Source organism: Pagrus major, chromosome 12, assembly GCF_040436345.1.
Source record: "Pagrus major chromosome 12, Pma_NU_1.0".
Lineage (NCBI taxonomy): Eukaryota > Metazoa > Chordata > Actinopteri > Spariformes > Sparidae > Pagrus > Pagrus major.
The window spans coordinates 18,243,488-18,271,111 of NC_133226.1; the positions used below are offsets into that span (position 1 = coordinate 18,243,488).

General features: G+C 39.9%; 1 protein-coding gene across 2 annotated transcripts in view; it reads right to left on the reverse strand.

Annotated features, from left to right (window-relative positions):
- brinp1 (bone morphogenetic protein/retinoic acid inducible neural-specific 1) overlaps nt 1-24,363 on the reverse strand; it is a 99,563-nt gene extending 75,200 nt beyond the window's left edge. The window contains exons 1-3 of one of the 2 annotated variants that reach the window (XM_073477431.1): nt 24,035-24,363; nt 23,192-23,354; nt 20,207-20,474 (exon numbers count right to left, since the gene is read on the reverse strand). In XM_073477431.1, coding sequence (XP_073333532.1) covers nt 20,207-20,424 — 218 coding nt within the window. In that variant the 5' untranslated portion in view covers nt 20,425-20,474; nt 23,192-23,354; nt 24,035-24,363. The remainder of the gene's footprint in view (nt 1-20,206; nt 20,475-23,191; nt 23,355-24,034) is intronic. The other variant, XM_073477432.1, reaches the window with a different exon arrangement.
- Nucleotides 24,364-27,624: the final 3,261 nt, after the last annotated feature.

Below are 27,624 nucleotides of genomic sequence, written 5' to 3' on the forward strand. Positions count from 1 at the left end.
TGTCCACTGAAAGTCTCCAGAGCCACACTTTGCAGTTTCTTCAACTTCACTTTCACTCTGCAGCCGTCAAGTCCTGCATTTCACCTTTCACACGGTAGATGTTTCATATCTGGGTGAGTCAGTCAGTTATGCTATTCTTGCCCATATTCCCATGATACCTATTTGAATTTGAAAAGGACTAAATCAGAGGAAGAAGTCATGGCTGCAAGGATGGTTGCCATTCACTACACTCTGTAAACCTGGCTATGCATGAATCTGAAACCTAGTGCCATAGGGTAACCCCTGGAATCAGCATAGGCAGGATGCTTTCTACGACATGAATATAATGGACAGAGAGCCGCAGTGACAGAGGCTTTATCCAACACAAAGCCATTAATTAACATTTTTTTTCCATTATAATTGAAGAATTTGTCTCCCCTTCATGAATCCAGTTGTTTTCACGATGCCTGTGAAATGCAAAACTTCACGGAATAAGCTTTGTTTGGTGCGACTGATGTGGTAGCCTAGTGTTTGCTCCTCCTGATGTGAGAGGGAACAGACAGCATCGGTTTTCATCCTTTGATGTAGGATGAACCTTTCATTTTTAGTAATTTGTTCCACCACGCATTTGTTAGGGATGACTTGACTATTACTTCAATTACTGGTTGAAAAGGACACAGTACAAAAACATGATTTTGAACTATCTACTTTCGTCAAATTCATTGTCACATAAATAGAAAATACTCCAGAGGGTAACTGTCCATTTCCAACAAGCAACCAAAGATGTGGAAACATCAACTGTCGTCAGTCTAATCGCTGCCTTAAAAGTCTAAATAAGTTCCAGCTGAGCTTAAATGTGTTACTGATAACATTCAGTAACTAAATGTGGCATTCCACCTACCCTTCCATTGCATTCACAATAACACTCTCGTTCGAATCATCTACGCCCTCAAGTGGTTGCCAGTTTGTTGCGCTAGCTCATGCTGCTAACAATAGGTAGTAAATTTGAATGTTGCTAACGCTAACTAGCAAATGTTACCAAATATGATTCTGGCTAGCTAACGTTGACATTGCTATTACTAGCTAACGTTAATGTTGCTGATGCTAGCTAGCTAATGTTAGTACAGTTAGCTAATGCAGTACAGTATGCTGGGCACATGCTGTAGAAATAAACCATTTTTATGTTTTTTTCCACAAACTAGCAACTACCAAGACTGTTGATGCCAACGAAACACAGATACCACGTGATACCAACAGCCTTAAAGCTGCTAATGGGACTGCAATTTCACAGGGAAAAAATACCAAAGAATTATCAGAGAATCGTCATGCTTGCTTATAGCTCTGAGATATAATATAATTTTGACGTAATATTGTGGCACCGAAGCTAATGCGATACTGCTCTGATTAACATTTACATACGGATCCATTTCAACAACCATTACAACAATGAAAATAGCACTGAGCTCTCAATCTGCTCTCAGTGAAACCAGAGTATGATATTGTTACCATTTTTGTGAGATTGAGATCACAGAGAGAGGTTTATAGAGGCACAGATGCATCTTCTTTGCTCCTGTGTTGCATTTACTTGCTCACACTACTCTTTTATATATTTGCATCACTGGATTTGCTATGGTTAACATGGGGGAGAGAGGTGAGGAAGTCGGAAATTTGGCTGCTGAAAAGGTGAGGATGATTTATGTGTTGTGCACAGACTGAAAAATAAACCCACACAAGTCGAAACTAAAGATTGTTGCAACTTTTTAGAAATGGTAAGGGCTTGGTATACAGTATGAGCCAAATGACTGGGGTTGGATCATCTTTGCTATGATGATCTCATTTATATACGGCCATTATACTATATTATTAAAATTGATTAGCAAATGATCCTTCATATGGAGATTTTGCATTATCCTACATTATTAACAAAATACCATGAAAGATTCTATAGACATCGTTGATTGAATCTTTGCCACACTCTTCTTTATAGAGCCATGCTCAGCTGACTGATAGCGGTGCACCATGAGGGCCTCAACAGACAACATTGGCAAGCTGCGAGGACTGGGGGAGACTTTGATCCAATAATGGTAATTCCCCCATGAATGACTTTGTGAAGCGATTTTGTCTTCCCACACAGTATTGACTTATTCCCTTTCATTCTGTACATGGTGTTCCCACACAGAAGCGGTGCAGCATGATCTCATCTACTTGGATATGATACATTCTCAGGGATGTAGGATAAATGTTATTACATCTAGACCATCATGGGGCTCACCAGGGTTTATGAATGTCCATATGTGTTGCATTTCTGAGGCGGCATCCATTGGAGAACAACTTGTCAAGGCTAGCGACAAGCGGCTGCTATGATTTACATCTTGCGGTAGCTTTTTCATTTGTCCATTTCAGGTGATTTACCAGTGATACAGTAGATGAGCAGCTGCGGGCAAACACCTGGTAAATAAAACTTAATCCAGACGGTCTTCAACTTTCAAGGATATCATCGATCGTGTAATACTGATTTCAAAAGCATATAAAAGCTGAATTTGTAGGAAGTAGTCCCTGGAATGGGACACAGCCTCTAGTCATACTTGATTGACTCATTTTTGTTTCATTGAATTTATCGTTTCATAGATGTTTTATCCTGCTTTGAATATTAATATGTGGATGACATTAAGGTTTATTCATCAAATATGTAATAAGCTTTACATTTACACAGTTCAATACCATGTATGCGTAGCTCGATTCTTAGGTATTTAGCCTGTGAAGAGCACAATCAACTTTTGTGTTGATTGAGAAAATGTAAAGCCATTGTAAATTCATATTAAATGCAGGATTTTCCTAGCCTGATCATCAGACAGAATTAATGTCACTTCTTTCATTTACATTATCTTGTCCATGAACATTTGTGCCTGAATCACGTCAGATAGATTACCATCTGCAACGTTAGGCTGTTAACTTGTGTATTCACCACCATCTCTGGAGTGTGTATTTGCCCCAAACAGCCAGATTATTGTACCATACATTAGCCGTAAACTAGTCCTAAAATAGCAATCAACGGCGTTTAGAGGGTGTGTGTATCTGTGTAATTGTATTCAGCTCATTTATTGAAGTAAAGTACATTGCCCCTTCAGCTTCAGTCAGTACATAAATGCCCGACAATGGCGGTCACCTTTCGCAGATCACTGCTGCAGTCAGGTTGATAAACAGTAGTGAAGATAATCTACTTTTTAATCACAAGGGTTTAAAAGTAATCTCTGAGCTCTCCTCTCATCTGTAAACGGCTCAGAATCAGAGCACTATCTGTCATGACTGCAGGTTTTTAGGTTTGGCTTTACACTCGGCACACTCGGAACTGCCCGGCTGTAATCAGTTACGCCGAAGCTATGTCCTCCCCAGCTCCGCTGGCCCTCCCCACACAACACTTGTGTGTTGAAAAACACACTCCACAAGGTTGCATATCCTTGATCTGGCTAAGCTAGAATAGATGGAAATATTTTAAAAAACAAACAACCAGACTACACTCATCATCTATAGTGCATTACATACTCCAGATTTACATGTTCCTTGGGGGGCTTTAACAGTCATTTCTTTAGGGAAGGCCTCAATAATCTGAGACCTTATAACCCTTGTTCCTGTGTTGCCACGGCATTATGCAGCAGCTTGACGGAATGAAAAGAAAAAAGAAAAGTCCCAGGCCTTTCATGGTAATATGGAGGCAAAGCGTAGTAATAAATCAAACAGACAGAGATACAATTGAAATCCTGTATGAATTTCAACCACCAAGAACCATTCAAAATATTACAGAATGAAACTTAATCCTATGCTCCAGTGCACATCGAAAGGGCTACGTGGGAAGACAGGGGGATATTACTTTGGTAGGCTGAACTGTTTGCTAGTGCTTGTTTTATTTATTTTTGCACTTCGATACTAGCACGGGCCACATTTCTAAACATATCAGTGTAAATAGTGCAGGAAATCTGATGGGGCTATTTTGAAATTCTGTTATAGTGCAGCTAAAAAAAGGAGATACCATCAGCAGAGAGGCCATGTAAAAATATCCAAGTGACTGTTGCAAGCTAATGGGTTTAGATAAAATTAGGTGCGTGTTAACAGTAAATCGCTTTAGACTCACTGTCAATGTTCCCACATGTCTGTCAAGTTAATGATAATACTGTACACGCTGTCTAACAGAGATGTCTGCTTATTTTCCTTCAAGTGTAGAAACATTGAGTGAGACAGCTGACATTCTAAAAGTGTCATTATATGGACTTTAATATCTTACCTTGTACAGAAAAGAATTCTTCTATCAGAGATCTTAAAAGGGATAACTTTAAGGTTGTAAGGCATTTAAAGTACAATCTATGTGATGAGCCAGATTGCTGGCTGCAATATTCTTGCTTATCCTGCCAGAATGGGGAAGCAAACTGTCCAGGAATACAGGGCAAATTGATTTTTCCTCCCTAAACCCTTCTTTCACAAATTGCAACAACATCTTTCCAAGCTGTGATGTCATGCAACATGCCTGATGCCTGCAGAGTCCATCTGTGTAAAATGGTGGCTTTAGGCCGGTAATGACCATACTGTTGTCAGTGCAAAAGGAAGGGAAGGAAGGCAAGGAAGGGAAGGAAGGATAGACAGCGAGACGGACGAGAGGGAGAGAATCAGCTGTGTAGAAAGGATTAAGTCAAGGTTACTCTGATGTACAACAGAAGTAGAAAAGCTGTCTTTAATTGTGTAGCGCGGCCGCTTAATTTCAGTTGATTTGAATTCTTCTTCTTTTCAATGAGCGTCAAAAATCAATTTTAGTCTTTCTTTTGAAAAGCTACTTGTAGCTAGAAAAAGGTGAAGAAAACAGAAGCCTGCTCAAATTCGGAAATTAATCTGCGGATGACATTTCTTCCTAGTATGGCAACTGCGCTGCTGTTGATATAAAGCTTTTCAGAGTCTTCTTGCTGGATCATTTTATTTAATTTCGTGTCTGCGGAAAATGGACTGACCCCAGAAGAAATCCTCAACAGGCAAGTGAAGCCAAAGGGGAAATAAACATAAATCTAATTTGCTTACTACCATAATGACACAGCTAATGCAATAAAGTATGCTCAGTGGTAACATAGCAGAAACTTATAACCGAGTTGGTCTCAGAGTTGCTCTATGTTGAAAATCTGTATTGAAATGGTGACCATGTTTAGCAAAATAACTACTGCACATCACTCACAAATTATTAGAAACCTAAAATAATTATATTAACTTCATATTCACATGTAAGAATCTTAGTTATTAACCATTAATTGGAGCATATCAGCAAATGGAACGCGATTGCCTAAATGGAATATGATTGCAGGCATAATGGCTCTGTTAGTGCACTTTGTAATTGGGATGAGGCAATGAAACGAAAACGGATCTAATCAAAAACAATCTCTTAATTCACTTTAATCTCAAGAATTTGATGGGACATGGTGCCGGAAGCGAATGCACGGGTGAGTGACACGAGCACGTGTTTGGATCTAATTAACTGTGTAATGTGAGAAGTTCTGCTGATGAACTATTCCAGCTGTGTGGGCAAGGAATGCACGGGAATCATTATGAGCCTTCACAACAAATAATAGGATGAAAGAGGCTGACTTGCATTCAAGTGAAACACCGGCATCATATGGAATTTCAAAATATCTCAAACGTTTTTTGTTACAAAGAAAAGAACACATGGCTGAGTGATCACCTTGAAAATTCTGCTTACAGTGCATGCACAAAACACCAACACAATGCTAATGATTTCATCTTTTCCCATATGCTTCTATCTCACATGTAAAGTATTCCTGTATATCTTATATTGTTTACAGCTGATGAAACACCTCATCACCTTCTGTGTCCTGTAATGAAATCACTAACAATGCTCTCCCAATGTACATATAACGAAAAACCTACCAAGGTCAAGGCATTCATGCAGTAAAAAGAAACGACTGCTATTGTCAGTGCCCTAGATGCAGCTTATTGTATCCCATCCATTTGCTGCTGAACTCAATTTCCCCTGTAATAACTGTCAGTCACACCCCAAATAAAAGGGCATTGTGTTGATGATTTCTATGTACTATTTTCTGCTGGTCTAATATGTAAAATAAAAAAGCAGCTCTTTCAATCCCTCCACTTTATATCTACTGGAAACAAAGCTTCTTACAGTTTACTTCAATATTCAAACAACTACCGCTGTGTCTTACTGCCGATACTATGGTGATTAAATCAAATTAGAAAAAGCTTAATATGTTAATTAACATCTGACAGTCGGGTATGAAAAGACAAGAATTTGTTTTGTCAACTTGTTGAAATTTGCAGCGCAAACTGTGAAGAGTGCCGAGGCAAATAAGAGGCTTGATGATAGATTTCAGCACCTTGGACAGCGATAGCTCACTCACACAAATAAAACCTTTGGATGCAGGTCAAAATCAAGAAAGTAAATATAAGTGTTATTCAGGAGAACAATCTTTGCAAGCTGTTTTAGAAAGCACCGTCTCCAAAAAAAAAAAAAAAAAAAAAAATGATGCCACTTTTCAATTTGAGATTTACTGCATGCTTCACATCACATATTCAAGCAAGTTAACACATTTCTTACCATTCAATCTCAAGTCATCATCAAATATGTACGGAAGGCCAAAGAGATTATATGTTTAGTAAGAATTTGTAACTTTTTATTTTCTTGTGAGCGCAAAACAATTATTCAAAAACACATCCGACATGGTCACATTCAAAAATTCCACATCAAGTGGAGTAAATGGACTGTGGGATGAGACTGTTGTCAACTGCTGTTTCCAAGAACAAAACTGTCGAGCTCAACAGCTAATAAGTTGACATACTTTACCCTGTTAACAAGAGAGAAGAGTTTTGTTGGCTTGTTTTGCCGAGATAACAAAATGAACACGAGCATTTTATTTCGCTTGAATAACATTTTCACTCAAGAAAATCTGCCTTTCCGCTGACAATACTGAGCAAAGCAAATGCATTTGAATTTTTCAAATTGGTCAGAGTATGAGTTTTTCTTATCATCGTTTTTCAGGTGTTAGTCACAAGGGCCCATAGGAACCTTTATTTTCCTTGTGTAATTTTGAGAAATGATAAAATGAGTAATCCCATGTAATTAACGACTAAATATAGTATGACTACAAGGAGTTCTATCAAACTCTTGGTAGCACTGGATTTAGAAATAATTATAATAATCCATGTTTTGATCCAGTATAAATCTGATATTTAGCATTTCAAATGAATTTTAAACTAATTTTTGGCATTTTAAATCAACTTTGTCTACCAGTCAAGGCATGATAAATATATGAAAACAAAACTTTTAACAAACAAATATGTAGCCATATTTTCTGTTTCCACCTTTAACAGAAAAAAAGGGTTGTGGGGCCTTTCCTGAACATAATAAATACAGAATGTCCTCTCTGGCCTTCCGTAGATGCTTTTGACCTCTAATAAAAGTATGTTTCTAGATTTTTTTTTCCGTTTTAGCTGTTATATATCATGTCAGAAGTGTTAAAGTGGACACAAGCATGAACAAGTCAGTTGTAATCTATAACATCATTGCTGCTTCACTGCTTCTAGTCTGAAAATGAGAAACATGTCATTACTTGTTAAACCCACTAATCAGGCCTTCGCTGTGTGAACCCCTAGAGATCAGAACAACCTTCCTGAGGATATCAGGCCGGCTAACTCTGTGCCCTCTTTCTGAAACTCCCTTTATACACATGGTGCACTATGTTCTACATGGAAAATTATGTAATAAACATTTTTTCCAACCTGAATCACCTCGCCATTTGCTCATTCATTAACATGTAAAACAGCGCATTTGTATCAAGCACACGTTACACAATTACGTCTTTAAAACAATCCTTTGGCTCAGTCAGACCTGAATATTATGGTGTGAAACACAGCTGGATGGTGGATTGTCTTCCTTCCCAGTAGTCCATTGTTATTGTATTCTCTCTGATTCATGTATGTAAATGGGAAGATCTACCTTTTAATATAATGCACTATAGCCTCAACAATTACTGTGGAGTTGAATCAGCAGTCTCTGACACACTGAATATTATGATTTACTGAACAGCTGTTGCTTTGTCCAGGTGTCTCCTATTCATTTAATGTAGCGCATATTTGTTGTTCATGTTTTTAATGTTCAACATCTATTTTTTTGTATGTCTTGTCTATATGTCACCATGGGTTTTTTTAGTCCATGGACCAGCTCCAAAGATTTGGTATGTAGATACCACTGAAATTGGCAAAATGAAGCTTTCACAAATTTTGTCCGTAATTACTATTTTTGTACGACCACTGCATTTACTATTGCGGACGTTTATTGATGCTTAAAAAAATTGTGAATATCAATTTAAAGGGCACATTCTTGGCTTTCGTTCAAGCCCAATTTTAAGGTTGAGCTCCAATGGCTATCTTATATGTTTTTTGTATTGTTTCATGACAATGACAACTGAGAACAAAACAGATCCATTGTCAAAAACAAAATGGAAACATACGTGTTTCCTATGTTGTTTTGGAATGAGGTAAGGACTGTTTCTGTATTGCTTTGAACTTCTTTGAATGTCAGATCAGTTTGACACAGCAAAAAAATTATACCTCACAAGGGGTTTTACTACAGAACCCAAAGGACAATGGTGGACCCATGTGACCAATTTCATAATACGCAGGGAACTGTGATCTGTAAAGGCAATTTTCTTAAATGTAGTAATGTTATGGTTGGCTCTTGCAATTGCAATTTGTAATCCTTTCAATGTATTTACGTTATGTGAAAGATTTTAATCAGGTTGTTTTCATTCTTAGTGGAAGAGTCTGCTATTCCTGCCCTGGAATCAAATTGACCACCTGCAACTACGTACAATGTGAATTTCCTGTTGAATTTCCTGCTGAATTTCATCTGCTATATTTCTGACAGAGTACCTCTACCAAGTACCTGTAGAAATAAACCACACTTGCAGTTACCACCAGTAATCACAGCCGTTGCCATGTCAATCAGGATTGAAATGGGAAATGAGGATTAAACCATAATCATATATCAACTGGAGCACTACACTAGCAAAACAGCCAACATCCTGAGATAGATCCAGATTTGACATAAAAGTCCTTTTGAAATTAATTTTGGACAAGTAACCTTTCTGAATTCCTACAGTACAGGAGATCCTGTCAGACACTATATTTCGAACACAGCTGGGATAACATCCCTGAAATGTTCAGCTTTTTGCTGGAAGTGAACTGACTCAGATGTTCTGCGGGAGGCTGAGAATAAACCTCTTTGTGCTTGTGTAGGTCACACAAAACACAAAAGCCGTGCACTGACTGCGGGACACAGATGTAGGAGAGTAAAGACACCTCTGTTGAGGCGTTCAGCAGGCGTGCTGTGCACCGACTGTGGGACTGAAAATATTCCAATCCAATATATGTTTTGACATTTAAAGAATATTTGGGAAATTAGCTAATATCTCAATCTGCATTTGTGATGACAATTGGTTTATGTGAGTAATTTGACCTTTAATTATCTGTGCTCCTTTTTTTAATGATTTTGAAATGAAAGCAATTATCACTTATTCGTCTGCAAAAATGAAGCAGGCAGTGCACTGAATTCGGCTTTTATTGGCTAATCGGCATCAAGCATTGCAGCATACAATACGCTTTACAATGACTGACTAATTCACAGCTGTGTGGCGAGTAACGTCCAATTACATTCATGCTGGTATATAGCACAGATATCATAAGCCGACGCTGTTTACTCTGATGGATCACCCATGCCAACGCTGTTTGATGCTGCAGCTGACCTGACAGAGACAGCGCTACTCATTTCAGATGACTTTATTAAGGAGAATGAATTATTGCCTCGTATGGCATGTCTTCTGCTTTCCACTATCAGTGGGGGTTAGCTGGTTGTCAAACAGACATCATTTCAGATGCTAGACAGAACCCTAGTTTTACTGGGTTTCCTGTCCACCCGCTCTGCCAGACGCCATCACCATATTTTCACTCGCCATGCTGGGATAACCATTTGCTATTACCAATGAACCAATGAACCACTGGTTAAAATGGTCAATTTCTTGACCCATGTGCCTCTGACTTACACAAAATTCTTCATAATCGCCATTTTTTGCCCATATATTTTGACACTAGAGTACCTCTATCTGTACCTGGTGTTCTGTCTTAAAATCTCTGCACAGTACACCTACACAGATGCCCTCAGTTAGTTTGCCTGAGAGGAACTTTTCCCATGACTTTGTTACAATACACTTCATGCTTGACTCCCTCTCCCTGAACCCTCTGTGTTATGTGTGTTGTACCTGTTAGGCTAACACAACTAAAGGCTCTGATTATGTTGAATATATGGAGTTTGGGGACTCAGACCTCAGCTCACCCTTACCTTAACCTGAACAAGGTCTAATCAAGCTGAGTGAAAACGCCTACATGGGCTGACAACCTTACAATGTAGCATATGAACTAAGGAATGGCAGAAGTTGAGTCCTCGGGGTTTGTTTTGCAGATTAAAATCCAAAAACAGGAAAGTGTCATCACTGAATGGCTCATATTTACTTAATTCCATGGCCAGCAGTGGCTTTTACTGCCATAATATGCACCTTTCTGATATTCTGCATGCTTTTAAACCTACAGTAATCACTTTAGTGGAACATTTAGTATGATTTAGCAGCACGGATCACCTCTTCACACAAATGGTAATATGAAGCATGCCTGCTCCAGCATCTTCTTATCAGAGCTCACTACTCTTCTGGTGATGTTGTATTGCCAGTCTCAAGGGAGAGTGGCACAGGCATCCCACGCATTGAATTAGTCAGTACTTAACCCTGACAGTTTCTTCTAGCCTCCTGTTTCTTCTCTAATTACCATCCCTTCCTTGCCAGTAATTAAGTTGTCCCGTAGCGGGGGCTTTTTACCACTAGGTAGGAGACAGGAAGTGGCATGGACTCCCTCCCAAGATCAGCCTATGTTGATTGTCCCAAACTTATACAGCTGAGAAATGGAGGTCAACACCCAGTATAAGTGTTTTCCATTGATTATAATTGCAGTGTAGCCCCAGGATCACATTGCTTTTTGTTTGCTTTTGTGTCTGTGTCTGTTTCTGTGTGTGCAAAAGAGAAAGATGCAGCGATAAAAATGTAAATCTAATGTGAGGCAAATGCAAACTTGTCATCTACATTAACAAAGCAAGATTTGAAATTCATGCGTACACGTCAGCACAACTGTGATATTTCTCTGCGTCCCCGGCAAACAAGATTCATACACTTCTGTCTACACAAAAAATGTTTTAAAAGAAAAAAAAAAAAAAAAAAAAAAAACCAATTTGGTGCACAACAGTGACAAGCTGTGCTGGAATTTCAGCTTGCCTGATTGGCCGAGGACAGTGTTCGAAATCCAAGTGTTGGAAGTAGTTAGTGCTTTAGTCAGCAAATGGGAATTCACGTCAGCTGCCAGAGCGTGAGGTGACAGCCAACATCCTCTTTGGTGACAGCATGTTCATGACTCATCTAGTCTAAATTTTCATGTATCACAGTATCACTCAGAAACTGCACAAAGTCTAAGACTCCGAGTCGACTACCAAACAACATTATGAGAAACAAACTGTTTAGAGTTCACTTTTTTTTCTCGATTGCAAGTGTCATTATTGAGTGCTGCAGGGATGACGTCAACAAAAAGCAAATGGTATTTCCATTGGATTTTTGGCAACCAAACAAAAGTTTACGATACGTCCAGTTATTTTTTTCCCGGTTATTGAAGTGTAACTGCAATCAGCAGGAGTTTCAGTAAGGAGTTAATAGTTTGCAAGTAAAGTCTGTCTGTAAAGGCAGACTACTGAGTAGATGTGTTTCCGTGCTTGGCGTGATGACATTTAATATCCCTGACAACCTATGCAGCTTCAGAATTCATGAGTGGGGTATTTCCTAAAGTATTTTATGCCATGGAGCAAAATGTGAAAATATGTTCAACTCATGTTACCACAGACCTTATTTAATTAAAACGGATGGATTTTAAGACGAGGTAACTGTGAGTGCAAAAATACAAACAATTTTTTTTTTTTTTTTTTTTGTGATCATCGCTGTTCCTGTCCTGGTGAAAACAAAAACGAATGTTGACTTAATATCCAATATGGTCTATTAAACTCCAAACCACACTCTTTTTCTAAACCTGATCAAGTACTTTGTATTGCCTAAACCTAACCAAACTGTGACTAAAATTATTCTTTTAAATACCTGAAACAATAAATTCACAAAGTGACACAAAAATTGTACTTACACAAGGGACACAAACTCCAGTTGCCCGCTTGAAGGTCATGTGCAAGATCTAATCTTTGAGAAACAAGTAACTGAGCATGTTTATACTATATCACCTAAGGGCCTACTTTTACAAAAGGTTTTTTGAGAAATGTCTCATGTGACGTTGTGCAAAACTATACCCATCTGGGCGAAATACCAAGTTTTTGTGAGATCCTCCCAGCAGCACTCTGCTCATGTAGTTGTATTGTTGCCTCTATTATAATTCAGCATTTCTCCTGACTCCACCACAACATGAAGACTGCCTGTGTTACCTTCTGGCTGCTGAGAGAAAAAAAAATTAGCAAATAAATAAAATCATGTTGAGTCACCCACTGAAAATTAGCACACGTGTACGTGGATGAAAACAAATTAAATAGTATGCAATTTTCTAGCAGTGGCCAGAATCCTTTTCTATGTCCTGGATAATTATCGAAAACATTTTGACAGATGATAAACATGTGATTTCCAGAGCACAGCTATGATTAGACCCAGTGCGGGCTTTAATAATAGATGGCTTTTGTTGTTTTTTGTTTGTGAGAGAGAGGTTCACTTGGCTATGTGGTATTTGTGAGTCATCCAAGCCACGCCAATGCCTCTGTTAGGCAGCTCTTCCTCACCTTGACTTTGACCTCACTGCCAGCGTACCTGTCTGCTCCCCCATTACTTGTTTTGATAGTGAACTCAGCAGAACCCCTTCCATGTCTCTAGCATTTATATACATTCTTTTTTTTTTATTAGGCACTTTAAGCACCTTCCTGTCCCACTGCTTAATGGCATCTTAGACCCCATGATGTCCATGTCCTCTTTCTACAGTCTGTTTCATCCCTCCTGACTTCCTGACTGCCTCCCTCCCTCTCCTCCTTTGGCTACAGCCTGCTGAATTAAACATTGCTGCAGCTTCTCTCAGCGAATCTGCCGACTACATCAAATACGCCTTCCCTCGCTCTATCCAATTACAGATGGCTCATCCAAACTAATTCAAGACCTGAGTCGGACAAATGTTACACCTTGTTTCTGTTTAAAACAAATCGGGCCCAGATCAGCACTGACAGACACATCCACACTGAACACATGAGGCAAGGTGTTTTTTGCCGTTGCTCTTTGTTCATGAAAAGAATGTGAAGAAAAGTACATCAATGCAGCAGACGGTGCGCCGCTCGCTACAAATTAAGAGACAAATGAGGATTAAAAATTTGAAATAAAAGGTGAAGTGCGTCTCAAGATACAGATCTATGTGTCTGATGAACAGTTTAAATTAGAGACTGAATAATAGAAGTTGTTTGCAAATGCAAATTAGAGCTGCAGATTATTCAGTCATAGTTTAGTGCTGATCAAGTGGTTGTCTGTGGACTGATTATAGTTAGGAATAATTAGGCTCATGAAGGAAATGTTCAGAGATATGAATAATCTTCTTGTATTGAATATAACCATGACAAATCCGTCAAAACTTGGTAAAGTATTTCACCAGTGGAAAGAAGGCCCTTGCATAAAACTAGGCTGTCTATGCGGCAGAAAGATGCAAACATTTTTGAATTTGGTGCCATATGACCAGAGAAAACAGAGAAAGGGGGCTGTGTTATTCCCTGTTGTTAGAAAGGTAGAAAAACCTACAACAACCAGAATGCACCTCGCTGCAGCAGACCATAAACACGTCTGACGATGGGTGACGCACTGCGAATTGGGCGGTGCTTGGCTTTGACTCATTGCCTCTTTTGAAACAGGACACAATAAGGCAACCATCTGGTTACAATTAATATCATATTAAAGCTAAACTGTACACTAAAATGTGTTTATGAACACATTTAAGTTGAGAAATAGACAATAAACAGGATCATGGGTCGTATTTAACAAGCATTGCCTTGTTTTACAGTTTGATATTTTTTCAGGCTCCATTTTCACAAAACAGGAAACAATATGGCCATTTCTGGTTTTCTATTAAACAGAGTGCTAAATATATATATTGGAATTGGAAATAAATTCTCAATGTGGAATTTGCAATAGATCTCCTCTGCCACTTCTTGCTTGCCACTGTGGTCATGTCAGTGCATGCAAGCTAGCTCGTAGCTTGCTTAGTAGCATGATCTAAATAAGCACTTACCACTTTTTCCAACTTTAAATGTAATGTTGCGCCAGGCCATACTTCATTTTTGTTTGGAACTGGGGGAAACCAACAACTACAGTGAGGCCTAAAGTCTAAACATCCTGTTCACTTTTCCTGCCAAAAGTTGCACTCATTTGTGTAAACGTAACATCTTCCGCTTCTGATCGCTCCCTTTCCTTCCAACAATGCTTTGAGTGGAGATGTCCAAATTAAGTTTAGATATAACATGCTATTTAGTGAGCTCCCCGTACCTGAATCTTTATGCTAAGCTAAACTAGCCTGCTCCTGGAAGTAGCTAAATATTTACGGGACAGACATGAGACTGTCCAAATATTGAGACAAGGAAGCTAGGAATATCAGCCACATAGAGCAAACACCTTTTTTTTGTTGTTTAACTGACCAAACAGAACAACAAAATCAATTGGCACAAAACAAAAATGTAAATTAGTCTCTTGATCATAAAAGACCTCAATCACTCCAATAACAGACTCCAATCTCTGCTGCAGTCGGTTGAAGGCAAAGACAGAGAGGGTGAGGAGGGTTTTCTTTCCTCAGGTTATTTTGGATCCTGAACCACTGACATATAAATTATAATCCATCCAACTACCTAATACATCGATGTCACACTCATGTTACCTTGTAACAATATTGTCATATTGTTCATTTTAAATCTATTTTATACATTTCGATTTATTCAATCTATTTTCTAGATCCGTTCTTTATTTGTTTTGATTACATTTTTTTCTCACATAGACCCTTATTTAGCTCTAAAGCCGGAATACTTGGATTTATAAATACACATTATTTAATATCTCCCTTTATAACACTTGATTGAGGGTTTGTGATGCTGACATTGACTGAAATATTAAAACTAAAGATGGCCATTTTTGTGGCTATTTATCGTCCCGATTTTGTCATTGGCATTTTAAGCACAGCTCCACAGCATCTGGCTAAGACAATCGCCAAGAGACTGTTTTACTTGACTTCTTAGCTTGCTAGCTATTAGCTTCATAAACCGTGTAATGTTTAGTTTTGCATTGGGAAATCAGTTGATGCAACATTACTCATATGAAAAGCAGCTTTCACTGCTGTAACGTCCTAAGAGACCACAAAGGAATCAAGTGAGACGTAAATAAATGGCGGCAGAGATAAACGGAGATGTTACTCAAGCTACTATTTTCTAGTATTTGTGTAACACAAAGGGCTTGACTCAGATAAGGAGAGGCAGACGCTTAACAATATATAATATCAAAATGAAAATCATAGTGATGTTTTTTTTTTTCTCTTTGAGCTGAGCTATTGCCATCTGGGAAAGGTGAAAATAATCTCTGTGGGCTTTGATGACTGTAATTTAGAGATATCATACTGGATTTACAATTATCTTAAACAGTGCAGTAAAACATACAATGGCTCATTTTCCCTTTTTAAATCAGCCTGATCTGTCACTTAGTTTATATATAATCATACAGAGCGTATATATTTCAACTGATTCTGTCAGCGCTTTGCAAGAATGACTCTGAATCTGATTTTTTTTTTTTTTTTGTTACCTTTTTAATCAAAGTGCAAATTGTTCTGTTTTTGATTTAACCAAGGACAGTAGATTCATTTAAATTGAATTTCCAAGTATTATTTTAAGGTCACCGCGGGTCTTTTGAAGTCTCGACGAGCCCTGGCCCAATAACAAGAGTAGCTCTATCAACCTCTCCTATTCAGTCTCCTCAGCATGGCTTTTCAAAGTGTGATCAATCAGAGCTATTCATTTTCATAAATATTTTTATTCTAAATAACAACCTCCATCTCCCTTCTTTGATTACAGTGCAATGCTGATTCGAGGCCTTTAAAATGCATTAATGGCGACCAGATTTGCATTTATATTGGTTTTTCACTCAGGCACACAAGAACCTGAGATAGAGCTCTGCGAACAAAGACCAAAGAGTGAACACGCATCATCTGAAACACATTCGACCCCATAATAGAGTACAAGCAACAGAACCAGAGATGCTAGTGTGAGCAAAACAGGCCATCGAATTTCCCCACTACCTGAAGCACACTCTGATACACATTATTCAGCTGCAGGTCTGATACAAGAGCATTATGCAGCCAGTAGTGAGAGTGGCTTTCTTGTGACTGATGAATACCATACAGGAAATGTACACTTATGCATACGATAACAGGGAAGGGTAGAGAAAAAAAAAAAAAAAGGAATTCAGTTTGAAGATTGCAATCAGAGGTGACACAGTAGTGATGCTTACTTATACAAAACATGCTCCAATAATTTCTTTAAGAGACATAAGTCTAGAGGGAGAGGATAATTGGTGCCTTGTGGTGTGTCTTTCCCCTTCAAGCGGCTGTGACCTTTTCAGCGCACTAGACAAGAGGCTGGCACTTCCTAAATCTGTGTTTATCCTTCAAATTAGGCGGAGTGCCCATGTTATTAAAGATGGGGCAGATTTGTTTGTTGCTGATCAGGTTGGCATTGTCCACGCAGCGTGCCTCCGAGGTAATCTCGCTTGATAAGAGAACCCGAAAGGAATGGATGCTTTGTCTCTGTGCAAATCTGATTCGACCACTTTCCACCACTAAATCGTCGAGGCAGAGAAAGTCCCCGGGGAAATTTACAAAGCGATTCAGTTCTCATTGCTGGTTAGAGTAGAGCACGGCTGGGCAATCATGTGCCGAGGAGGACCGAGGGTATGTATGATTTCATTCCAGCCAAACACTACACCAGCTGATGTCACTGATTTGCTCCCCTTCTCTGGTCGAAGATGTGCTAATCAGTGGAATTAACTGGTGGCCGAGGTTGGGATTTAAATCCTTGGAAAACACTTGGACCTCTGGGAGAGCATTTCACACCTTTGCCTCAAATACTGTACGTGATTATTCACTAAATATGTTATATATTCCGCGCTCACAGGCATCTTTCATTTAGTCCACTTATGCAATTATATGACACACTTCACAGAACTGTTCAGCGTTAACTGTATATTATAGTACAGCCCAGTGTCAGGATAAAGCATGTAATAGATCCGACGATTGAACAGAGTGTGTGATGTCACGGTTCACCTCACCTTGGCGTTAAAAGTACACGCCATTATGAAGGTGATGACGGGAGCACAGGGCAGACGTAGTATAAAAAGCCAGAAACTCAGTGTGGTGAGGGGGGTTTGGGGTGGATGTTTAGATCAGTAACAACACTTTTACCATGGAGGCCAGGGTTCGAAGTAGAAGTAGCTTGGCGCCTAAACCTAACCAAGACCTTTTGTTGACTTAACATAAGCAAGAGCTTTTGGTGCCTAAACCTAACCGAATAGTTTTGGCACCTAAACTTTTTGTTAGGAAGATTTTCATTTTTACTGCAGTGTATGTCAGTAAAAAATATCCGTTTTTGGATATTGGTTGATCACTCAGAGCATAACTTTCAAAGTACAAGGAATCTATCAAACTTTACCTGGTCTGACAGTGCTGCAGGTGTCTAACAGATGCGAATGTGGTTTCTTGATTGTTGTCATTTAAATTTTAACGAGAAATACATTTTGCACTCTTACTGCATTTAATTGTCTCATTCTGAGGAAAGGGACATCCAGCATTGACGGCTGAATTTGATGCCACTAATGGTCTGTTAAGAGGGAGAAACAACAGGAGCCACCTGGGCCGAGCAACGCTCCCAGCAGCACCCAACATGCAAACACACACTCTCCGTATTAATAAATCACTGCAGCATCACAGACAGCTCTCGATGGCTGTATAGTGTCTGTGGGAAGCGGCTTCTGAAGTTCTGCCTCTGAGATTCATGTCTCTGTGCAACAACCCGCTCTGTCAAGTTACACATTATGCAAATACATTGTTTACTGTTCATGTGACAATATCAAGGCACGAAAGCCAGTGGGGACCGGGGGCTGTGGCAAGTTACCAAGAGAGACGGAGGCGGGAGAGAAAGAGAACAAACTCTGCGAAAGAACTGCCAGAGGAATGAGGCAAATGACTCTCTTACTCTGTCTCAGTCTTTCTATACTTCAGAGTTAGCAGACCGCAGAGAGATGCGAGAATATCAAAACACATCATTCTGAGAAAGAGGTTTTCTAGCCATCTAATTTGTCTACCTCTACCTCCCTGTGTGACACATGAAGAGATGAATGCAGCTGCAGAACTATTTGTATGGAGCCATTGTAATTATTTAACTGAAATAAAAAAATATGTATATTTGAACACTAGTAGAGATAAAGGTTGATCACTGAGGGATCAGTGAAGTGTGGTTTAAAGACAGAGGTATTTGTAATGGTCCTATAGTTTAGGGCTAACATAAAAAAAATTGAGAACTAATAGTATGTGAAGTTGTCATTATGTAAATTCATATCTGTGAAATTGAAAAGTAGGAGAACGGATAAATCAGATTACTCCTTAATATGATTTAGCCCTTTTACTTAATGCGACTGAACACATTTGAGTGTTCAGTCGCAGTGTGAGTAAGTTTTTTCAAAACCTTTCAATCTGCCCAAACATATTTGGCTAATCAGTATCCAGTTCAAATGATCAGGGTTGTCCAATTTGGCAATGTTGTTTGACTTACACAACTCAAAAGCTTAATGCGTCTTCTCTCCACTCTTTTGAATGGGCCAATTGTGCAAATTCTATAATGTTTTTGCAAAAAGACCTTTATTTTGTGTAACCCTGGTGATGTCATCAGGATTATTGGCCTCGGAGACCACTAGCCTGGCAACAAGACAAATCTGCTACGTCATGTGTCATTTGCTTTGGCAAATGCATCTGGTCTCTTCCTATTCAGTCAGATTCTTCAGCGAGGACTGGAGGTGAGATTTTCAGTTTTAATATTTGTCAGCAGTAGCATGCTAGCTTATGTTAGCCCAAAGGGCATGTTTTTATATCAAACATGTAGGATATTTATCTGGGCAGTGGCAGAAACACATTTAGTGTAATTTTTAGCTGTAATATGAGAATCTGTGACCATTTTTTTACTGCTTAAAAATGGAACGAGCAACTCCAACTTGCATGTGTTGCTCAGCGCTACCCCACATGTTTTGTTGCTCTGATTGGTTGTAGGCCTGTCGAAATACATCCGAAGACATTCTGGTTCGCGCTCGTTAATAACGGCCAATGGAAATAGAAAATTAGCGAAAAGGTTCCAGTGTAATACGGCGACGCAGGGCTACACGTCCTATAATGCTAACCTGCATTATGGGAAGTGTAGTCAGGATATCTCAGTCTCTACTGACCTGATTTTCTTTTGCTGGTCTCCCAACTAAATGGAAGCACAATAGTAAATTGCTGGAAAAAAATTTCCAACATTGTCATTTGTTCACCAGTTCTTATTCAAAAACATGCTATATGTTATTAGTTGCCCTAACTGCATTACAGTACCTATAACTTGCAACCTAAAGCCAGTAATGCAAATCTTTAGGCTGTTATTCTTTACTAAGATCCTCAGGCTATTGTCTTTTCTCATTTGTTTTTGCTTATTTTCTTCTTTTGAAGAGACAGTGAGTGTAGAAAAGTGAAGCTATATTATGATTATTATTTTTATACTGTACGTGTATGGGGGAATGAATTTGGTCCGAAAACAGACTTGGAACCTGAGTAATAGCAAAGCAGAGTGAAAGTCCTGGTACTTCATTAATATAAGAAAAACAAGTTCACAGTGCTGAGAGTGGCTGCAAGTAAATATAAAAAATGCACACTTAATAGGCTAAAAATGTACACAGTGCAGCTTTTTGCAACTGAAATCTCAAAAAAGAAAAGCCATTAAAACAGACAGACTCTTAAAAAGCCCATGTGGCATCAGTACACAGGCTGAAAGTGAACTCACCTATAAATTTTATATCTGGTCGTAAATCCTTGGCGGAATCTATCCACAAAGGACATATAACTCCGAGAGTGGTGGAAAGGTCCACGGTCAGAGATGAGCCAGTCATACTGCTTGGTGACATGTTGTTCAGTGGCCAACGGGTCCTGGCGGGAAGACTGAACTGTTATATGGTCCCATATAAACAGGAAGCAGATGACCTCAATAAACCTCCAGTTCATGCTTTTTTTTAAGCCGCTCTCTGTTCATTCTCGCTCCATTATGTGGAGACCTGAATGGTGGAGAAGAGAAGAGGGAAGGAAAGAGGGAGGGAGGGAGGGAGGGAGACACAGAAAAAGATAGCTGTTACATGACACAATCTATTTTAGCAGTACAAGAAGATGTCATAGAGTTAGGTTAATTGTGTTGTAGTGAACAAATAAGATAGTGCCCTTGTCATTGTCACTTTACTGTGGCATGATGTGTATTTACTTTCTGCTCTTCCTCAGATTGTTCACCCTTCATGCCTCTCAGACTATTTCAGAAAGCCACATTGGGCTGCTCAATACAAGTTAACTGTTACCCTTTAGCAGATGAGCATGAAGTACATCGTCAGCTGTGTGGCTGTCTTCTTTTTTTTTTTTAAACTAATTGGTGTCATGATAAGTTCTGACAAGGTTAGAAGACTGCTTTATGATATGTTATGACACCCAGTCACTTATGTGGAAGAATATCATCTCCCTTTACCCAGTGGTGTCAATTACTGCCGGAGGAAACTTTCAACTATTGACTTGCGACTTCATGAATTGTTAAAAATGTTGTGGCACAAAATGTTGCCTTTTTAATCAAATCCAAATAGGAACTCATTTTGGTTCCACTAAAGCTGCGAGGGATGGTTAATACAATTGCATTATTGCCTGTAGAAATCCACGAAAGCACAATAATGCTAAATATGACCCTGTGTCCTATGAATATTTTAGAGTGGACACAGATCAGTAAAGTAGCTGTCTGTAGGAACAGGTCATCTAAAAGCAGATTTAAACAAGGGCAGATTTATGGTGCTTATTTAAAAAATCCTAGCGGCAGCATGATATATGCACCTAATGCTGTCTGGACATCTTGCTAAGAATGCAGCGGTGTGACTACAAGCATACAGGGGCATAGCATAACATTATGGACCCTGTACATAGATATTTGGTATTCATGGGCTCTCATACAGGGGACTCGTCAGAACACTGTCACCAGAATAAATTGTTTCCAGTTAATGTTTCTGAAAACCACGAATACATTCAAATTTGCATGTGCCATATTTATCACATTGACATTTCCACAATATCACATATATACAGTACATATGAGCTGACTTTCATGTCGGGATCGGGAGGATATGAAGTTACAGGCGAGAATGTTGCCAAGCTAGTGACCACTGTTCAAGACTGTGTTTAAACATTTGTAAGCATGACACCGCTGCATATTTTTAAAGGAGAACTCGGGACAGCTTCCAGCCATGTTTGTGGTGATAGAAAATACATTTTTTAAATGTGTTACGTCCCTGTAAGGCCAGGGGCTGAGGGGATAACCGGGCATAAAGGAGGGAAAAGAAACAGCATGTAGTTGTTAAAGCTGAAAATAGTTTATTTACAAAAGTAACACTGGTTTGTCTCTTAAAGAAAAATGCAGTCTGTGGCTCAGTCACTCTGGCTCCTGCGCACCACAGCCACCCAGCCAACTGCCACCAGCAGCACTTTATATCACTCGGCCTAAGTGGCAAGTAGGATCAGGTGTGGACCTCCAAACACAGGCAAGGAGGAGGGGGAGAACGAGGGTGACACCTGAGTGGAAGCACAACACCAAAACACAACACAAACATGCCCACAAACACGCCCACAAACACGCCCACAACACTAGGGCTGTAACACCCCCCATAAGAACAAAACACCAACACACACACACCTCTCAACACTCATGTTTTTCAGACATAGCACCAAAACATCAATGGGCAACACACAAGAACTTAAACCGTCAGCTTACCCGCGAGACAGTGCATCTGCCACTACGTTGTCAGCTCCCTTTTTGTGACAAACCTGGATGTTATATCCCTATACTAACAGAGCCCAGCGCATCAGGTGCCGATTGTGGTTGCACATTGGGCCAGGAACACAAGGGGGTTATGGTCAGTACAAACTGGGTGGAGTCGAGATACACCTCAAAATGCTGGAGGGCAAGGAGTATGGCTAGCGTCTCCTTCTCTATTGTACAGTAGTTGAGCTGGTGGCGTTTAAACTTAAAAGAAAAATAACACACAGGATGGCTTACACCACTTTTGCCATCCTGCAACAGCAAGACGCACTGGCATCAACCTCAAGCTTGAACAGCTGAGAGAAGTTTGAGGCAGCCAGAACAGGGGCACTACAAAGAAGGGACTTAGTCGCTTCAAAAGCACGTTGACACACCTCACTCCATACAAAAGGGGACAGCATAAACTGGTAAGTGGTGCCACCACAACAGAGAAGTTCCTACAGAAACACCGATATAGCCTGTCATGCCCAGGAACCGCCTGAGTTCACGTCTGGTGGATGGGACAGGATACGACAACACTGCCTGGACCTTAGCATCCACCGGACAGACTTGACCATGGCCCACCTGCTTCCCAAAGTAAGTGACGGTGGCCTTACCAAACTCACACTTGGCGAGGTTTAACGTCAGTGATGCCTTAGACACCTCTGACAAACTGGACAGCGATAGGCATGCTGCTTAATGGGAGCAGCAGAGCCAACGTCTATGTCATGGGACAACACACTGGTTCGGGAAGGCAAATCACCAAACAAAGAGGGGTAAGAGAGGACAGATGTGACTCCATGTTTGACAATATTTTTGAGTTACACAGCCTACCAGACTGCATAGCGTCTCTGCACTCATCCAAACCATCGTCATCACCACCTGGCTGTGAAACCCACCTGTGCAACAACTCGCCACTGTCAACACAAAATATCTGCTTCTCACACTCACCAGCGTTATTCTCAGCTGCAGCAAAACACTTCGCTAAGGATGGATCACCTTTCTGGGCGCTGATCAGAGCTTTTCGAGACAGCGGCAAGGGGTCTGCAGGTGCAGGTAGCTTGGTTTTGGCTCCTTGGGCGGGCAATCCACCGCATCACCAACAGGGGGCAACCTATCCTCAGCCAGGACAGAAGCAAACAATGAATCACACAAATCAACATTTTGAGTCTGCTAAAGACACTGCGCTGAGTCAGCACATCAGCCACAAACACTCCTGGGTGGCGTTTAACCAGGTGGTCATGCTCAGACTGAGGGACGGGATTAACTACAACCTCTGGCACAGGGAAAACTACCACCAGCCACATCGTTCCCCATAATGAAATCGACTAGATCTACAGGAAAGCAAGCACAAACAGCTACTGGGAAGAAACCAGTTATCAGCTTACACTTCATGTGGACAACATGGAGGTGTGCAGGTACAAACCCCATTTCAATGCCTCTTACGTCACAGGCTGACTCAGCACCCAAAGGCAGCACACCTGAGAGGATGAGGGACACTGATTTGTGCGTGAGGGCAGACTCACCTGCTAAATATGCGGCCTGCTGCAGAGTGGCTACCTTCTGCTCATTCAGATATAGAATAGCGCTCTTCACCTTATCATAAACCAGCCTGTCCTCCACTGACAGAAGAGCAGGTCTTCTGAGCCTTGCCAGATAACTTACATTGTAACAAAATAGCCCACACGTCCCACGGCCACTGCAAAGCAACTTGCAATACGCTCAAACGCACTGAAATATGACTCAACTTCACACTCACGAAACGGGGGGAACCAGAGAAATATTTCTACTCACGTCAAAAGTGGAGAACAGACCGTGGCCTTTTGCAGCTCCAGCTGGCGCATCTTTTTAAACTCCCGCTCCTCCCTCCTCACCTGCTTTGCTAACTGCAAAACGAGCTAGTATCCGGAGCTTTATCCGAGCATCTATCCTTGAGCCAGGCGACGACTCGACCGAGAGTGGTTTCAAACCGAGGCAGCGTAAACGGCTTCATCTCCGGCCCAGCTTCCCCCGACCATGGCCCAGCCACCCCTCCCACGTGAGGAGCAGAGCGGCTGGCGACCGAGAGCTCCGCCGACCCGGGGCGGTCCTCGCGCACCAAGCCAAGAGACTCTGACGCAGGTAAAATTAACACACCTTTACCAACTAACCCGGTAAGGACAACAGCTTTTAGCTCCCCCGACTTGAAAGGTTAACTATCAGCGGTCGAGGCCCTGAAACGCCTGCCTCCTGCAGGGAACTTTATCCCCGCCCAGCAAAAAACAAAAAAGGCAAAATAATAAGAGTGCCCGAAGGAAAGGCTGATTAACAACCCAGCTGGGCACCTAGCTTACCTGAGGAGCAGCCTCTTTCAAAAGGTAGCAGCGGTTAGACACTGGCAAACCAGACAATTAGTACTGAACTCAACAGTTTGTCAGGCTCCTTTTATCCCGGACGGGACCCAAAATATGTTAGAAAGGCCAGGGATGAGGGGAATAACATTGTAACATGAAACCGGCTTAAAGAAGGGGGAATAAACAGGATGTTTTTTTGTTTTTACTCATTTTGGTTCCACTAAAGCTGCGAGGGATGGTTAATACAATTGCATTATTGCCTGTAGAGTTCCACGAAAGCACAATAATGCTAAATATGACCCTGTGTCCTATGAATATTTTAGAGTGGACACAGATCAGCAAAGTAGCTGTCTGTAGGAACAGGTCATCTAAAAACAGATTTAATCAAGGGCAGATTTATGGTGCTTATTTAAAAAATCCTAGCAGCAGCATGATATATGCACCTGTCTGGACATCTTGCTAAGAATGCAGCGGTATGACTACAAGCATACAGGGGCATAGCATAGCATTATGGACGCTGTGCATAGATATTTGGTATTCATGGGCCCTCATACAGCAGACTGTCACCAGAATAAATTGTTGCCAGTTAATGTTTCTGAAAACCACGGATACATTCAAATGTGTATGTGTCATATTTATCACAATGACATTTCTACAATATCACACATATACTGTCGGGATCGGGAGGATATGAAGTAACAGGAGAGAATGTTGCCAAGCCAGTGACCACTGTTCAAGACTGTGTTTAAACATTTGTAAGCATGACACCGCTGCAAATGTTTAAAGGAGAACTCGGGACAATTTCCAGCCATGTTTGTAGTGATAAAACCAGTTATTTAAAGCCAAAAAACAAAATATTTTTCTGAAGCTAACCAGGAGGCATTGGTGACTAAACCTAACTTGACAACATATGACTGTATACTATATATATGTGTGTGTAACAAAATGTAAGCACACGATGTCACAACATTAAATTGAAAACTGAACCTAAAGAAATTTCAAATCATAAAGTCATGTAAAGTTTCAATATATCTGTGGTGAGCAGAAACATACATCGCCAACATTTACTATGACTGTCCTACAGCAGTAATCTCCCATTTATTTCCAGTTGCAATAACCTAAAGTAAAGACCCACAACTCCATCACACAGCAGAAGACCACAACATTTAAAATCATCACGTCCTGCTTAATGGAAAATTAATTTAAAAAGAAATCTTGAAAACAATTTCATATTTCAAACAGAACATAAAAATGACACATGTCCTCATTGTGCATTGACTGTGAACATTATTATCCACTTGGCAGAGAAATTATGTCTCTTAGTTACTGATAAGGAAACGATTTCCATCAGTAATTGCATTTAAGAACTTTGGCCCCTGGCCGTGGAGCACCCAACAGCGTGCTATCAAGTGCTACTGTATGCAAAAATTCTTCCCCCTTTCATGGTTTATTAGACAATAACACATCATAAAAGAGCAGGGAAAATTTAATGGGCCTAATCTTTTCCTCTTAAATAGATGATGAACTACTTGATTGCAAAAGTTAAAGAAATCACAGTGGGCATTCTTATAGGGAGATTTTTCTTTTCTTGTCACATTGTGGTTAAAATTAGTGCGTCAGTTTCTTATGACGCCTTAAATTAATTTTGTATTTTAATATTTAAATACTGCTTCACCTACTTGCCAAAGGACCAGGAATAATCTGGGATAATTTGAATATCTCAACTTGTGTAACTAATCTTAATTATACTGCCATATTTAAAGTATAATCAGTTTTTAAACCGATTGAAATTGCAACTATACACTGAGAACACTGCAGTTCAGCTGTAATTGAATATTTGACATGTAGAAAACAAGTCTTCGCTTTCCGCCCATCAACCAGATACTCAGTGACAATGTCAAAATATGACAGTACACTTAACAGGCCTGTTTTAGGATATGATAACTGTCACAATGAAACAATACATATTGTGATAGAGAGGGGTGATGCCGAGCAGGGGATTGGAAATGATATGCCTTTGTTTAAAATGGGGTGTAAGTTGTTCTGAATTTTCTTGAAAATATCAAAAATGAGCAAAAAATGTAAAGATAAATTAAAAAAAAGATAACAATTGGCTCATAATAGTTTGTTCATTTGCTTTTTTTATATATGTGGTGAAGAATATGCAAATTACCTCACTCATTGATAAGTTTACCATGAAATCTTCTGAAAGCATTTAAAAGTTGAACTGGGCTTGAAATGACCTGAAGCATGTCACAGGACATAAAATTATATTGAAAAATCTGTTTTAAGTTATGTATCTTTAGACTTTATGGTGGCTTTTAGGGGTTAACTACCAGCCAAACTTTGCAGGACGGTACCACTCAGACTTGGTAGATGCACATTTTTGCCAAAAGTAGTTACACTAGCACATCTGATTTTGCTATTTGATACATCACTTTGCGTATTATAAACAATGGTATTGAATATTAACTAGAGGAAATGGTTTCATTCATTCTATTCATTATTTTGTCCCAGACTAGATGGTAAGATAGGTAGTTTGACAAATGTTCAAATGGCTGAAACCAAATATGTTTGGCATTACATGTTTTAGGCATGAGAGATTGTTTTCTGGTGTTTGAAGAGCAAACAAATAAGTAACAATATTAAAAACTCAAAACAATTTGCCTTTACATGACCTTAGAAAGCTCCAATTTATCACATTCATTACTGAACCCCTGACCCTGATTTTCACTTTTACAGACACACTGAGTCTGAACCCCAAAGTTAGTTTGTGTGTACTCTTGACCATGAAAATTAGCTCTGCAGTTGACCCACAGGCTTAGTCATTTCCACCACCTGAGGCATCAATACTGTCTCCTGCAGTGATTGCATTTAAAGTCAGACGGCCACATGTTGAGAGTAAATTGTCAGTGTTCTCTGTATCAGCCACATTTCTATCTGTATATTAACATCTGTCTATCTTATACTACCATAAAAAATTACATTTTCTGCTTGTTTGCTTCGTGGGTTTCGCAACTGTGCCACTTTTAAAACTAAATTTATTTCTAG